At 54.1% G+C, this 15,547-nt stretch overlaps 1 protein-coding gene across 1 annotated transcript; it reads right to left on the bottom strand.

Moving 5' to 3' along the window:
* Positions 1-421: 421 nt before the first annotated feature.
* On the bottom strand, positions 422-12,510 carry LOC144677690 (diamine acetyltransferase 1-like). The gene is made up of 6 exons (XM_078537727.1): positions 12,388-12,510; positions 11,584-11,635; positions 10,377-10,457; positions 9,487-9,588; positions 2,547-2,587; positions 422-923 (listed from the first exon to the last, which is right to left on the bottom strand). The coding sequence occupies exons 1-6, from the start codon at positions 12,448-12,450 to the stop codon at positions 723-725; spliced, it is 540 nt and encodes a 179-aa protein (XP_078393853.1). The 5' UTR covers positions 12,451-12,510; the 3' UTR covers positions 422-722.
* Between the last annotated feature and the right edge of the window lie 3,037 nt (positions 12,511-15,547).

Raw genomic sequence — 15,547 nt, 5'->3', positions numbered from 1 at the left:
TGGAAGGAGAGCAGGTGGGTGGGGGGAGTTCTGCCCGGTGCCCTGGAGCCAATATTTAACCCTTAACCACCATCACTAAAAACAGATGATCTGGGTCATTATCACATTGCTGTACCTTACATTGGTTTTGATGCACCCTCCTTCTGGCCTCTCTGCACAACCCCACCCCACCACAAGTGGAAACATCTTCTCTACGTCTGCGCTATCGAACCCCCTTTCAGAATTTTAAAGACCTCATTAGGTCACCACTTCACCCTTCCGTTTTCTAGAGAAAAGAGCCCCAGCCATTCGATCTTTCCTTATAGTTAAAGCCTCACATTTTTGCTATCATCCTTGAGAATCCTTTCACCCCAACATTGGAAAAAGTCAGCACGAAAATGTGAAAACAAGGAGCAATGTTTTGCAAGCAGGAAGCGTGTGCGAAGATGCAAGAATTTTAATATTAATAAAAATCACAGCTTATGGTCCATTTAGGAGCCAATATCATTCCAAGGAATAAGAAACAGTGATGAACATATTACTGAAGACATTAAACGTGGAAAGGTGATCCAGAGTTCTCCAATGACACCAGATCACGTGGTCATTTCTCAGTAGCGCCACACACTGGCAGGAGGCTATGATTGCAGTGTGACACGTTTACATAGGGGTTCCCCATTTTAAAAGGGGACGCCCGGATTTCTCCTGGAAACAGGGGGAAGAGGAATTCTGTCTGATAGCCCCGCTTATTTAGAGGGAGAGGTGGGAACATCCTGCCCCTTTCCTACTGCTAGCCATTTCACCTGCTCCTGATCGAACGTGAACAGATGCCACCCCTCAGAATCTGTCAGGTCCACAGCTCCCTTCGTGAGGTAGAAGTCAATACTCGGCTTATTTTCATTCAAGACAACAAAGTTCAGCCTGGTGCACTTGTTCTGTAAGGCGATCTGAGGGAAAACACAGAATTAAAGTGTCTGCTGTAAATGTTTGCAACAGTGCCCATTGTATTCATCAACAGAATCATTATCACCACTTTAAACCTCCCGTCATACTGTCCCCATCAAACACTCCCAGGACAGGTTCGGCACGGGGTTAGGTACAGAGTAAAGCTCCCTCTACACCGTCCCCATCAAACACTCCCAGGACAGGTACAGCACGGGGTTAGATACAGAGTAAAGCTCCCTCTACACTGTCCCCATCAAACACTCCCAGCACAGGTACAGCACGGGGTTAGATACAGAGTAAAGCTCCCTCTACACCGTCCCCATCAAACACTCCCAGCACAGGTACAGCACGGGGTGAGAATAAGAGTAAAGCTCCCTCTACACTGTCCCCATCAAACACTCCCAGGACAGCTACACCACGGGGTTAGATACAGAGTAAAGCTCCCTCTACACTGTCCCCATCAAACACTCCCAGGACAGGTACAGCATGGGGTTAGATACAGAGTCAAGCTCCCTCTACACTGTCCCCATCAAACACTCCCAGGACAGGTACAGCACGGGGTTAGATACAGAGTAAAGCTCCCTCTACACTGTCCCCATCAAACACTCCCAGGACAGGTACAGCACGGGGTTAGATACAGAGTAAAGCTCCCTCTACACCGTCCCCATCAAACACTCCCAGGACAGGTACAGCACGGGGTTAGATACAGAGTAAAGCTCCCTCTACACTGTCCCCATCAAACACTCCCAGGACAGGTACAGCACGGGGTTAGATACAGAGTAAAGCTCCCTCTACACTGTCCCCATCAAACACTCCCAGGACAGGTACAGCACGGGGTTAGATACAGAGTAAAGCTCCCTCTACACTGTCCCCATCAAACACTCCCAGGACAGGTACAGCACGGGGTTAGATACAGAGTAAAGCTCCCTCTACACTGTCCCCATCAAACACTCCCAGGACAGGTACAGCACGGGGTTAGATACAGAGTAAAGCTCCCTCTACACTGTCCCCATCAAACACTCCCAGGACAGGTACAGCACGGGGTTAGATACAGAGTAAAGCTCCCTCTACACTGTCCCCATCAAACACTCCCAGGACAGGTACAGCACGGGGTTAGATACAGAGTAAAGCTCCCTCTACACTGTCCCCATCAAACACTCCCAGGACAGGTACAGCACGGGGTTAGATACAGAGTAAAGCTCCCTCTACACTGTCCCCATCAAACACTCCCAGGACAGGTACAGCACGGGGTTAGATACAGAGTAAAGCTCCCTCTACACTGTCCCCATCAAACACTCCCAGGACAGGTACAGCACGGGGTTAGATACAGAGTAAAGCTCCCTCTACACTGTCCCCATCAAACACTCCCAGGACAGGTACAGCACGGGGTTAGATACAGAGTAAAGCTCCCTCTACACCGTCCACATCAAACACTCCCAGGACAGGTACAGCACGGGGTTAGATACAGAGTAAAGCTCCCTCTACACCGTCCACATCAAACACTCCCAGGACAGGTACAGCACGGGGTTAGATACAGAGTAAAGCTCCCTCTACACTGCTCTGACTGGATATGGTGAGGTGTAGGGAGGGACTCACGACTCTTCCACAAACATCAACATTTTTACCTCTGCCAGTTTGCGTAGAAACGTGCTCCCGATTCCTTGACCTGAAACACAGGAAAGGTGATTATCCCCATGTGGATCCCAGATTCAGAAAGGAAATCTCCATGCTGAGCTCTCCGCCGATGTCCAAAGATGGCGGATTCTGGACAACCAGTGCCAATCTCAAGTGAGATCAGGACAATCCCGAAGGAAAGTTCCCCAAAGGACATGAAATCTGAGTGGAAATCTGAGGGGCTTTGTTGGAACAAGTGGGTCAGTAACCAGAGACACAGGGATTGAAAATCATTAGCAAAAGATGTCTCTCACTCTGTTTCCTGAGCTAGGAGAGTGGAGAGCCCACTCTAGGGGCTTGAGAAAAAAATTCAGCCCAATACTCAAGAGTTCAGTACTGAGGGAGCGCCACACTGTCGGAGGGTCAGTACTGAGGGAGTGCCGCACTTTCAGAGGGTCAGTACTGAGGGTGTGCCACACTGTCGGAGGGTCAGTACTGAGGGAGTGCCGCACTGTCGGAGGGTCAGTACTGAGGGAGTGCCGCACTTTCAGAGGGTCAGTACTGAGGGTGTGCCACACTGTCGGAGGGTCAGTACTGAGGGAGTGCCACACTGTCGGAGGGTCAGTACTGAGGGAGCGCCGCAGTGTTGGAGGGTCAGCACTGAGGGAGCACCGCACTGTCGGAGGGTCTGTATTGAGGGAGCGCCGCACTGTCGGACGGTCAGTACTGAGGGAGCACCGCACTGTCGGAGGGTCAGTACTGAGGGAGCGCCGCACTGTCGGAGGGTCAGTACTGAGGGAATGCCGCACTGTCGGAGGGTCAGTACTGAGGGAGTGCCGCAGTGTTGGAGGGTCAGCACTGAGGGAGCGCTGCACTGTTGGAGGGTCAGTACTGAGGGAGCGCCGCACTGTCGGAGGGTCTGTATTGAGGGAGTGCCGCACTGTCGGAGGGTCAGTACTGAGGGAATGTTGCACTGTCGGAGGGTCAGTACTGAGGGAGTGCTGCAGTGTTGGAGGGTCAGCACTGAGGGAGCGCTGCACTGTCGGAGGGTCAGTACTGAGGGAGCACCGCACTGTCGGAGGGTCTGTATTGGGGGAGTGCCGCACTGTCGGAGGGTCAGTACTGAGGGAGCGCCGCACTGTCGGAGGGTCAGTACTGAGGGAGCGCCGCACTGTCGGAGGGTCAGTACTGAGGGAGCGCCGCACTGTCGGAGGGTCAGTGCTGAGGGAGCGCCACTGTCAGAGGGTCAGTACTGAGGGAGTGCCGCACTGTCGGAGGGTCAGTACTGAGGGAGCGCCGCACTGTCGGAGGGTCAGTACTGAGGGAGCGCCGCGCTGTCGGAGGGTCAGTACTGAGGGAGCGCCGCACTGTCGGAGGGTCAGTACTGAGGGAGTGCCGCAGTGTTGGAGGGTCAGCACTGAGGGAGCACTGCACTGTCGGAGGGTCAGTACTGAGGGAGCGCCGCACTGTCGGAGGGTCTGTATTGAGGGAGTGCCGCACTGTCGGAGGGTCAGTACTGAGGGAGCGTCGCGCTGTCGGAGGGTCAGTACTGAGGGAGCGCCGCACTGTTGGAGGGTCAGTACTGAGGGAGCGCCGCACTGTCGGAGGGTCAGTACTGAGGGAATGCCGCACTGTCGGAGGGTCAGTACTGAGGGAGTGCCGCAGTGTTGGAGGGTCTGCACTGAGGGAGCGCTGCACTGTTGGAAGGTCAGTACTGAGGGAGCACCGCACTGTCGGAGGGTCTGTATTGAGGGAGTGCCGCACTGTCGGAGGGTCAGTACTGAGGGAGCGTCGCGCTGTCGGAGGGTCAGTACTGAGGGAGCGCCGCACTGTCGGAGGGTCTGTATTGAGGGAGTGCCGCACTGTCGGAGGGTCAGTACTGAGGGAATGTTGCACTGTCGGAGGGTCAGTACTGAGGGAGTGCTGCAGTGTTGGAGGGTCAGCACTGAGGGAGCGCTGCACTGTCGGAGGGTCAGTACTGAGGGAGCACCGCACTGTTGGAGGGTCTGTATTGAGGGAGTGCCGCACTGTCGGAGGGTCAGTACTGAGGGAGCGCCGCACTGTCGGAGGGTCAGTACTGAGGGAGCGCCGCACTGTCGGAGGGTCAGTACTGAGGGAGCGCCGCACTGTCGGAGGGTCAGTGCTGGGGGAGCGCCACTGTCAGAGGGTCAGTACTGAGGGAGTGCCGCACTGTCGGAGGGTCAGTACTGAGGGAGCGCCGCACTGTCGGAGGGTCAGTACTGAGGGAGCGCCGCACTGTCGGAGGGTCAGTACTGAGGGAGTGCCGCAGTGTTGGAGGGTCAGCACTGAGGGAGCACTGCACTGTCGGAGGGTCAGTACTGAGGGAGCGCCGCACTGTCGGAGGGTCTGTATTGAGGGAGTGCCGCACTGTCGGAGGGTCAGTACTGAGGGAGCGTCGTGCTGTCGGAGGGTCAGTACTGAGGGAGCGCCGCACTGTCGGAGGGTCAGTACTGAGGGAGCGCCGCACTGTCGGAGGGTCTGTATTGAGGGAGTGCCGCACTGTCGGAGGGTCAGTACTGAGTGAATGTCGCACTGTTGGAGGGTCAGTACTGAGGGAGTGCCGCAGTGTTGGAGGGTCAGCACTGAGGGAGCGCTGCACTGTCGGAGGTTCAGTACTGAGGGTGCGCCGCGCTGTTGGAGGGTCAGTACTGAGGGAGCGCCGCACTGTCGGAGGGTCAGTACTGAGGGAGCGCCGCACTGTCGGAGGGTCAGTACTGAGGGAGCGCCGCACTGTCGGAGGGTCAGTACTGAGGGAGCGCCGCACTGTCGGAGGGCCTGTCTTTCAGATGAGACGTTAATCTGAGTCCGTCTCCTGTGGATGTAAAAGATCCCCCGGGCCACTATTGGAGCACCTTGGTGTCTTGTAACCGAAATTTATCCCTCAACCAACATTACCGACAAAACAGTTGATGTGGGTCATTTCCATGCTTCTCTTGGTGGGAGCTTGCTGTGCACAAAATGGCTGGCATGTTTACTACATTCCCACAGTGACCAAGTTTGGCTGTGAAGTGCTTTGGGGTGATCTGAGGTCTCACTGTAAAACATACAAACACAGGGCTAGGAAGATAGGACTAGGAGCAGATGTAGGCCATTCGGCCCTTCGAGCCTGCTCTACCATTCAGTAAGATCCTGAGTGATCTGGTTGTGTCTCATCTCCAACACCACCCCTCCCCCGTAACCCTTGACTCCCTTGTCGGTCAAAGATTTGTCCAGCTCGGCCTTCAACAATGACCCAGCCTTCACTGCTCTCTGGGGAAGGGATTTCCACACACCAACTCTGAGCATTCTCTGAGAAGATAATGTCTCTCATCTCTGTCTTAAACGGTAGACCCCTTATTCATAAAGTCTGTCCCCTGGTTCCATTCTCCCCCACAAGAGGAAACCTCCTCCCGGTATCCACCCTATCAAGTCCCCTCAGGATCTTATATGTTTCAATAAGATCACCTCTCATTCTTCTAAACTCCAAGATACAGGCCCAACCTTCCCTATAAGATAACCTCCTCGTCCCAGGAATGAGTCGAGTGAACCTTCTCTGAACTGCTTCTAACAAAATTCTATCTCTTTTCACATAAGGAGACCAAAACTGTACACAGTGCTCCAGATGTGGTCTCATCTAGACCCTGTACAGCTGCAGTGAAACATCCCCACTTTTATATCCCATTCCCCTCGCAATAAACACCAACATCCCATTTGCCTTCCTAATCACTTGCTGTGCCTGCACACTAACTTTTCCTGATCCATGTGCCAGGACGCCCAGATCCCTCTGTACCTCAGAGTTCTGCAATCTCTCTCCATTTAGATAATTTGCTGCTTTTTTATTCTTCCTGCCAAAGTGGGCAAGTTCACATTTTCCCCACATTGTACTCCATCTGCTAAATTTTTGCCCCCTCGCTTAACCTATCGATATCCCTTTGTAGGCTCCCCTCCTCCTCTTGACAACTTACCTTCCTTCCTTTCTGGGTGTCATTGGCAAACTTAGCAAACATGCATCCAGGTTACCGATGTTGGAATACCTGTAGTTACAGCTTGCCAATCTGAAAAAGACCCACTTATCCCCACTCTCTTATTCCTGTTAGCTAACCAATCCTTTATCCGTGCTCATATATTACCCCCCCACCTCGACACCATGAGCTCCTATTTGTACTGTAGGGGGATGTATGGAGTGGGTGCTGCGCCTGAGAAATGGACAGGGTGGGTAGCTGGAAATTTTGGTTCTCGTGGTAAGTGCTGGTACATTTTTCTCAAGTTCAAATTTAGATTAAGAGTCAGGCTCGGACAGAGGACTTTCAAACTTCAATTTAGTTTAAGGGCCCATGTAAAGCGGGGAGCTGCCCAGCAGTGGCAGTTATCCGTCAATGAGCTGAAAGTAATTGGTCCAGTTGGCATTAATTACTGTAGCAATTGCTGAGCTAACTAATGACTCATCAGAGACTCTATAGGGGCAGGGGCAGGGGCAGGGGCATACTGGTATTGCCATTGGACTAGTGTTCCAGACACCCAGGGTAACTGCTCTGGAGACCCGGGTTCAAATCCCACCATAGCAGAAGCTGAAATTTGGATGACCATGAAACAAACTATTGCAGATTGTTGTAAAGAAAAAAACGCATCTGGTTCACTCATGTCCCTTAGGCCGTCTTTAAACAGTCTGGCCTACGTGATCTGGACTCGAAACGTTAACTCTGCCTCTCTCTCTCTCTCCGCAGACGCTGCCAGACCCCGCAGAGCTTTCCCAGCAAATTTTTGTTTCAGATTCCCAGCATCCGCGGCATTTCGCTTCGAGTTACAATCTCTGGATTACTACCTGAGCCACGTGCAATTTGACAGAAGGGTAAATGAGATTGGAGAGGTGAACGCGTGGCTGAAAGACCGGCGTGGGTAGAAACAGGGTTCCGATTCATGGGGCGCTGGCGCCAGTTCGGGGGAGAGAGCGGGAGCTGCACGGGTCTGGATGGTCTTCCCCTCAACCGCGTTGGGGCCAGAGTTCTGACAGGTCGCCTGACTAGGACGGTAGAGGGGGGGCTTTAAACGAAATAGTTGGGGTTGCGGGGGGTGGGAGGAGAAGGGATCAAGAGAGAAGGTGTTGTAAATCAAAGGGGTGAGGTAAAAGAGCGAGTTGGGTCAGGATAACCAGAGTGCAGCAGGAAGGGACAGGGAGTACAAAATTAAGAGTGCATCTGTAAGAAATTGGGGGTCTTTAATGAACTGGTATTTTTTGCACAGTATAGACCTTCCATGGGATTTGCTATACAGCACTGATTGTCTGTCTGGAAAGAGAACGGTATTTTCTACCGTGTATAAAGTTCTTAGAAACTCAACGGGAAAGCTCTTTGAAAAGTCAATAATTTCTAAACAGTCTTTGGCAACGTCAAGGTGGCTTGATTCGGGCGGCCATGCTGACACTCCTAAGTTGGTGGGGTGGTGTCTTGTACTGCCCCCTTATCTACGCGAGTGGTTTAGAAAGGGTCAGGAAAATGACCCTCAGCGTGGTGTAAACTGAAAGGCTGACTGCGAGCAGGGTGATGAACAGAGGGAGCAGGTGACCACCCTGACGCTCGTGGGTACCTGCCCGGTGTCCGTTGGGCCAGAAGGGTTTGAACGGATGATTGGCACCGTGTAAGCTACCCCACCCAGAGAAAGGGTATACTAACCGGGGCTCAGGGGCAAGGGGGGGGCGCTAATGAGGTCACAGCAGCCTTCCCCAGATGGAAGGTGGATCAGGGGAGGAGGGGTAAGAACTGAGGGAAGGTTGCCTAACACCTCGGTCAGAGGGCAGAATGCTGCCATCACAAGCTACTGAGAGCAACACCGTCAGGGCCAACCGTACCGTTCGTCCTCTGGAATCGGTAAACCGCTCTCAACTATCACGGGTCATAGACTTTGTCCAGTTAATTAGTGCGTTAAACAGCGAGCCCAAGTTCTAGACTCTCCCACAAGAGGGAACATCCTCTCCACATCCACCCTGTCAAGACCCCTCAGGGTCTTAGAACCATAGAACCATAGAAAACTTACAGCACAGAAGGAGGCCGTTCGGCCCATCTTGTCCATGCCAGCCCGAGGACACCCAGGTGCCCTTTCTAATCCCGCCTTCCTGCACCCGGCCCCCAGCCCCATGGTCTTATCTGTTTCAATCTAGTGACAAACTTTGTCTCTGAGCCGCTTAAGGAGATAATTAGGGACAGGTGACCTAAGGTTGGTCAGTTTTAAGGAGCATTTTAAAAGAGGAGAGAAAGGGAGAGAGGGATAGATGCGGAGTGGTTTAGGAACGGAATTCCAGAACTTAGGGCCCCAGGCAGCTGAAGACCCTGATAAGATCCTGAGGGGTCTTGACAGGGTGGATGTGGAGAGGATGTTTCCCCTTGTGGGAGAATCTAGGACTAGGGGGGTCACTGTTTAAAGATAAGGGGGTCACCCATTTAAGGTGGAGATGAGGAGAATTTTTTTCTCTCAGGGGGTCGTGAGTTTTTGGAACGCTCTTCCTCAGAGAGCGATGAAGGCAGGGTCTTTGAATGTTTTTAAGGCGGAGGTAGATAGATCCTTGATGAACAAGGGGGTGAAAGGTTATCGGGGGTTGGCGGGAATGTGGGGAGGTTACATTCAGATCTGGCAGAGCAGGCTCGAGGGGCCGAGTGGCCGCCTCCTGTTCCTAGTTTGTGGGTTCGTACAGAAGGCACGGCCGCCAGATGTGCAGTGATGGAAATTGGGAGGGTGTGCAGGAGGCTGGAATCGGAGGAGCGCAGGGATCTCAGAGGTTTGTAGAGCTGGAGGAGGTTACAGGGCTGGGCCCTCCACTCACTGGCCATGTCAAACGGGGCCTAGCGTTGTGGCTCAGCCTGACAACCTGCACCCGCCAACACGCCTGAGCGGCCGGGTGAATGAAGACCATCGCTTGACAGCTCGGGCGTGGCTACGAACACCGCAGCAAACGCTCACCTCGGAACTCCTCCATGACATAGAGATCTTCCAAATAAAGCGTCCTGCCCTTCCAGGAGCCATAACTGAAGAAATACATGGCATACCCCATGATGGTGTGGCCTGGAAGCAGAGAAATAAGATTCAGTAATCACACAGGGTGAGGGCTCCTGTATATCTCCCCCTCCACGGTGTCACCCACGCCTCCAGGAATTGGCTCTGGATGGGCTGAAGTTTCCAGGGTGTGGAAGATTGGAGGCCGGCCAGGGACGCTTTGAGACAGTCAAATCAGGCCAAATCCTTGGCCACCTATGAACTCAAAAACTCTTATTCACCTCCTGACTCCCCAAAGCCTGTCCACCATCTACAAGGCACAAGTCAGGAGTGGGATGGAATACTCCCCACTTGCCTGGATGAGTGCAGCTCCCACAACACTCAAGAAGCTCGACACCATCCAGGACAAAGCAGCCCCGCTTGATTGGCACCCCATCCACAAACATTCACTCCCTCCGCCACCGACGCACAGTGGCAGCAGCGTGTGTACCATCTACAAGATGCACTGCAGCAACTCACCAAGGCTCCTTCGACAGCACCTTCCAAACCCACAACCTCTACCATCTAGAAGCACAAGGGCAGCAGACACATGGGGAACACCACCGCCTGGAAGTTCCCCTCCGAGCCACTCGCCATCCTGACTTGGAAATATATCGGCCATTCCTTCACTGTCACTGGGTCACTCCCTCTCTAACAGCACGGTGGGTGTACCTACACCACAGGGACCGCAGCGGCTCACCCACCACCTTCTCAAGGGTAATTAGGGATGGGCAATAAATGCTGACTTTGCCGGCACACCCGCGTCCCAGGAACGGATAAAAAAAATTTTTTTGAGAATGCAACAATGATTCAGTCACCTCGACAAGCTCGTTCTGGTGGAACCTCAGCCACGAGACATTTATAATAGGGTCCTTGTGTAAATCCATCTTCTATCAGACCTGTAGCATCAGAACAGAACTTTAATCAACTGCTGTTAAAAATATGTTAGCTTCTCGAAAACAGAGCAAGGGCACGTGTGTGTGTGTGTGTGTGTGTGTGAGAGAGAGAGTGTTTGTGTGTGTGTGCGTGTGTTGGCGTTGTGTGTAGGTGTGAGTGTGTTACTGTGTGTGAGGAGTGTGTGTGAGAGAGTGTGTGTGTGTGTGTGTGAGTGTGCGTGTGTGAGAGAGTGTGTGTGTGTGTGTGCGTGTTAGTGGTGTGTGTAGGTGTGAGTGTCTGTGTGTGTGTGAGAGTGTGTGTGTGTGAGAAAGAGTGTGTTTGTGTGTGTGTGAGAGTGTGTTTGTGTGTGTGTGTGTGTGAGTGTGCGTGTGTTAGCTGTGTGTGTAGGTGTGAGTGTGTGTGAGAAAGTGTGTGTGTGTGAGAGTGTGTGTGTGTGTGTGAGTGTGTGTGTGTGTGAGTGTGTGTGAGTGAGTATGTGTGAGTGTGTGAGTGAGTATGTGTGAGTGTGAGTGAGTATGTGTGAGTGTGAGTGTGTGTGTGAGTGTGTGTGAGTATGTGTGAGTGTGTGTGTGTGAGTGTGTGTGTGTGTGAGTGTGTGTGTGTGTGAGTGTGAGTGTGTGAGTGAGTATGTGTGAATGTGAGTGAGTATGTGTGAGTGTGAGTGTGTGTGTGAGTGTGTGTGAGTATGTGTGAGTGTGTGTGTGTGAGTGTGAGTGTGTGTGTGTGAGTGTGTGTGTGAGTGTGTGTGAGTATGTGTGTGTGTGTGAGTGTGAGTGTGTGTGAGTATGTGTGAGTGTGAGTGAGTATGTGTGAGTGTGAGTGTGTGTGTGAGTGTGTGTGAGTGTGTGTGTGTGAGTGTGAGTGTGAGTGTGTGTGTGTGTGTGAGTGTGTGTGAGTGAGTATGTGTGAGTGTGAGTGTGTGTGAGTGAGTATGTGTGAGTGTGAGTGTGTGAGTGAGTATGTGTGAGTGTGTGTGTGAGTGTGTGTGAGTATGTGTGAGTGTGTGTGTGTGAGTGTGAGTGTGTGTGTGTGTGAGTGTGTGTGTGAGTGTGTGTGAGTATGTGGTGTGTATGTGTGTGTGTGGACACAGAATCTCAAGGATGACAAAATGTCAAAGAAATACATCACCTTCTGGTGTCAGGGCCACCTGCTCTGCAAGCCTCTCATATTCAGCAAGTTCCTGTAACACAAACAGTACGGTAACATGGTCTTTATTTTACTGGGCTAGTAATCCAGAGGCCCAGGCTAACGCTCTGGGGAGACACGGGTTCAAATCCCACCCCCTGGCAGCTGGTGGAATTAAAATTCGATGAATAAAATCTGGAATTGAAAGCGAGTCTCAGTGACGGTGACCGTGACAACCATCATCGATTGTCGTAAAAAAACCCCACCTGGTTCACTGATGCCCCTTTAGGGGAGGGAAACCTGCCGTCCTTACCCAGGTCTGGCCTACACGCGACTCCAGACCCACGGCCACGTTAACTACCCCTCTGAAAGGGCCGAGCGAGACGCTCAGTTGGGTTTAAGGTGGCCGCTCATCGCTGCCTCCTCAAGGCGCGGAGAGGGAGGTGCCACTAAAAGCCGGCTTTGCTGGAGGCGGCTGTGAGTGAAAGCAAAAAGCTGCTCTAGCCTTCTGGCCTTGCTCCTTGGCCCCCTTTCGTCACTTCGTCTCTCTCTCTCGCCTTCCCCTCCCCCCATGCCCTGCCTCACCCCATCCCCCCACCGACCCAGCTAACATCTCTAACTTTTCCCAGTGTGGAAGGAGCGTCCGCCCATCCGAGATGCGGAGGTCTCTCTCTCTCTCCCTGCAGAGGCAGCCAGAGCTTAAAAGTTAAAAAGCCTGACTGAGGTTCCCCTTTAAGAGCACGGTACATCCCCTCGGTGAGGGGCTTGGAGGGGGTGGGGGGGTGGGTAGAGGGGCTGCTGTCTGACCTTAATCATTCGGACAATGTGCAGGCTGTCCTCTGGCCTGGCCTCCCGCAAGGTGAAAGCCATTCCTTTGCTGAACCGGGTCGGAGGGGCCTTGGGTGTAGGATTCGGGAGCTCAGCACAGTGAGCAGGGCTGCGGTCTCAGGCTGGGCAATACCACATTACGCAAGCCCGGGGGGGGAGGGATGGCGGGGGGGGGGTGTCCTGCTAGAGACTGAGCAAACTCACTATTCCTCAGAGGCCACTCACCCTCCTCCGGCCTCCGGCCCCCTCTTTAACCCTGGCTGCTTGACGGTGAGGGTGAAAGGCTCCCGGGGTCCCGCAGCCCGTGCGCGGTGACCGGCCGCGAGGCGGGAATCGAGGCGGCCGCACAGCAAGATCCCAGCCGGCGGCCGTCATCGGAGGGCCCATCTCCGCCGCGTTTCGAGGGATGAAGGTTGGCCCGAGGACCAACGACCAGGGGCACAGCGACCAGGCAGAGCCCCGCCCCGGCCTCACCGCGGCCGTGGGATCTTTACATTCCGCCCGAGAGGGCAGGCGGTGCCTCAGCTTGGTCTCTCGTTTGAAAGAAGGCGTTTCTGTCACTGCGGCGCTCCCTCAGTACTGACCCTCCGACAGTGCAGCGCTCCCTCAGTACTGGCCCTCCGACAGTGCGGCGCTCCCTCAGTACTGACCCTCCAACAGTGCAGCGCTCCCTCAGTACTGACCCTCCGACAGTGCAGCACTCCCTCAGTACTGACCCTCCGACAGTGCGGCGCTCCCTCAGTACTGACCCTCCAACAGTGCGGCGCTCCCTCAGTACTGACCCTCTGACAGTGTGGCGCACCCTCAGTACTGACCCTCCGACAGTGCGGCTCTCCCTCAGTACTGACCCTCCGACAGTGCGGCTCTCCCTCAGTACTGACCCTCCGACAGTGCGGCGCTCCCTCAGTACTGACCCTCCGACAGTGCAGCACTCCCTCAGTACTGACCCTCCGACAGTGCGGCGCTCCCTCAGTACTGACCCTCCGACAGTGCGGAGCTCCCTCAGTACTGACCCTCCGACAGTGCAGCACTCCCTCAGTACTGAACCCCTGATAGTGCGGCACTCCCCCAGTACTGACCCTCCGACAGTGCGGCACTCCCTCAGTACTGACCCTCCAACAGTGCTGTGCTCCCTCAGTACAGAACCCCTGGCAGTGCGGCACTCCTTCAGCACTGACCCTCTAACAGTGCGGCATTCCCTCAGTACTGACCCTCTGACAGTGCGGCAGTCCCTCAGTACTGACCCTCCAACAGTGCAACGCTCCCTCAGTACTGACCCTCTGACAGTGCGGCACTCCCTCTGTACTGAATCCTTGACAGTGCGGCACTCCCTCAGTACTGACCCTCCAACAGTGCAACGCTCCCTCAGTACAGAACCCCTGACAGCGCGGCACTCCTTCAGCACTGACCCTCAGACAGTGCAGCATTCCCTCAGTACTGACCCGCTGACAGTGTGGCAGTCCCTCAGTACTGACCCTCCAACAGTGCGGCGCTCCCTCAATACTGAACCCCTGACAGTCCGGCACTCCCTCAGTACTGACCCTCTGACAGTGCTGCATTCCCTCAGTACTGACCCTCTGGCCGTGCGGCATTCCCTCAGTACTGACCCTCCAACAGTGCGGCACTCCCTCAGTACTGACCCTCCAACAGTGTGGCGCTCCCTCAGTACTGAACCCGACAGTCCGGCACTCCCTCAGTACTGAACACCTGACAGTCCGGCACTCCCTTAGTACTGAACCCCTGATAGTGCAGCACTTCCTCAGTACAGAACCCCTGACAGTGCGGCACTCCTTCAGTACTGACCCTCTGACAGTGCAGCATTCCCTCAGTACTGACCCTCCGACAGTGCGGTGCTCCCTCAGTACAGAACACCTTACAGTGCAGCACTCCGACAGTGCAGCACTCCCTCAGTACGGACCCTCTGACAGCGCGGCACTACCTCAGTATGGACCCTCCGACAGTGCGGCGCTCCCTCAGTACAGAACCCCTTACAGTGTGGCACTCCCTCAGTACTGACCCTCCGACAGTGCAGCACTCCCTCAGTACTGAACCCCTGATAGTGCGGCACTCCCTCAGTACAGACCCTCCGACAGTGCGGCACTCCCTCAGTACTGACCCTCCGACAGTGCAGCACTCCCTCAGTACTGACCCTCCAACAGTGCGGCACTCCCTCAGTACTGACCCTCCGACAATGCTGCACTCCCTCAGTAGTGACCCTCCCTCAGTGCCTTTTTTGCCTGTATTAGCTGAGGCGTAGAGTAGAAGAGCTGAGTGGTGATGCTGGAACTGTAGAAAACATGAGTTCGGGGACAGCTGGTGTACTGTGTGCAGTTCTGGTCACCACATTACAGGAAGGACGTGATTGTACAGGAGAGATCCATGAGTATGTCGAATGATCTGGAGGATTTTATTTCTGGGCAAAGATTGGACCGGTTGGGGTTGTTTTCATTGGAGCAGAGGGGCCAAGGGGTGAGCTAACCTCAGTGTCTGGCATTCTGAGACAGGAGGCACCTATCTCCCTGAGTAGTCAGATTCATAGCCACGCAGGACAGATAAACTGAACGGATTAGAGGGGAGGGTGAGGAGTAGTTCGTTCACCCAGAGGATGGTGGGGATCTGGAACTTGCTGTCTGAAATGTAGAGGCAGAAACCCTCATCACCTTTCCAAAAAATATTTGGATATGAACTTCAGGCACTGGAACGTACAGGGCTACGGACCAAGACCTGGAAAGTGGGATTAGGCTGGGCCGCTAGTTGTTGCCGGGCGCGGAGGCAATGGGCTGAATGGCCTCCTTCTGTGCCATGAACGCTCTGTGTTTCAGAGGGGCAGTTAAGAGTTGACCGTGTGGCTGCGGGTCTGGAGTCACGTGTAGACCAGACCGGGTAAGGACAGCAGATTTCCCTCCCCTAAAGGGGCATTAGTGAACCAGATGGGTTTTTACAACAATCGGGTCGTTTAATGCTCCTCATGACTTAGAGAAGCTTTTTAACTTCAGGTTCACTTTAATCGAGTTGAATGTAAATTCCCGAAGCTGCCCTGATAGGGTTTGAACTCGTGGCTGGACAATGAGGCCGGGCCTCTGGGTTACTGGTCCATGCCCACACCAGACAAAATGGAGGCAGAGGTTATATTCCCAGC

This window comes from Cetorhinus maximus, unplaced genomic scaffold, assembly GCF_964194155.1.
Source record: "Cetorhinus maximus unplaced genomic scaffold, sCetMax3.hap1.1 HAP1_SCAFFOLD_2894, whole genome shotgun sequence".
Classification (NCBI taxonomy): domain Eukaryota; kingdom Metazoa; phylum Chordata; class Chondrichthyes; order Lamniformes; family Cetorhinidae; genus Cetorhinus; species Cetorhinus maximus.
This window is presented reverse-complemented; position numbering and strand designations above follow the sequence as displayed.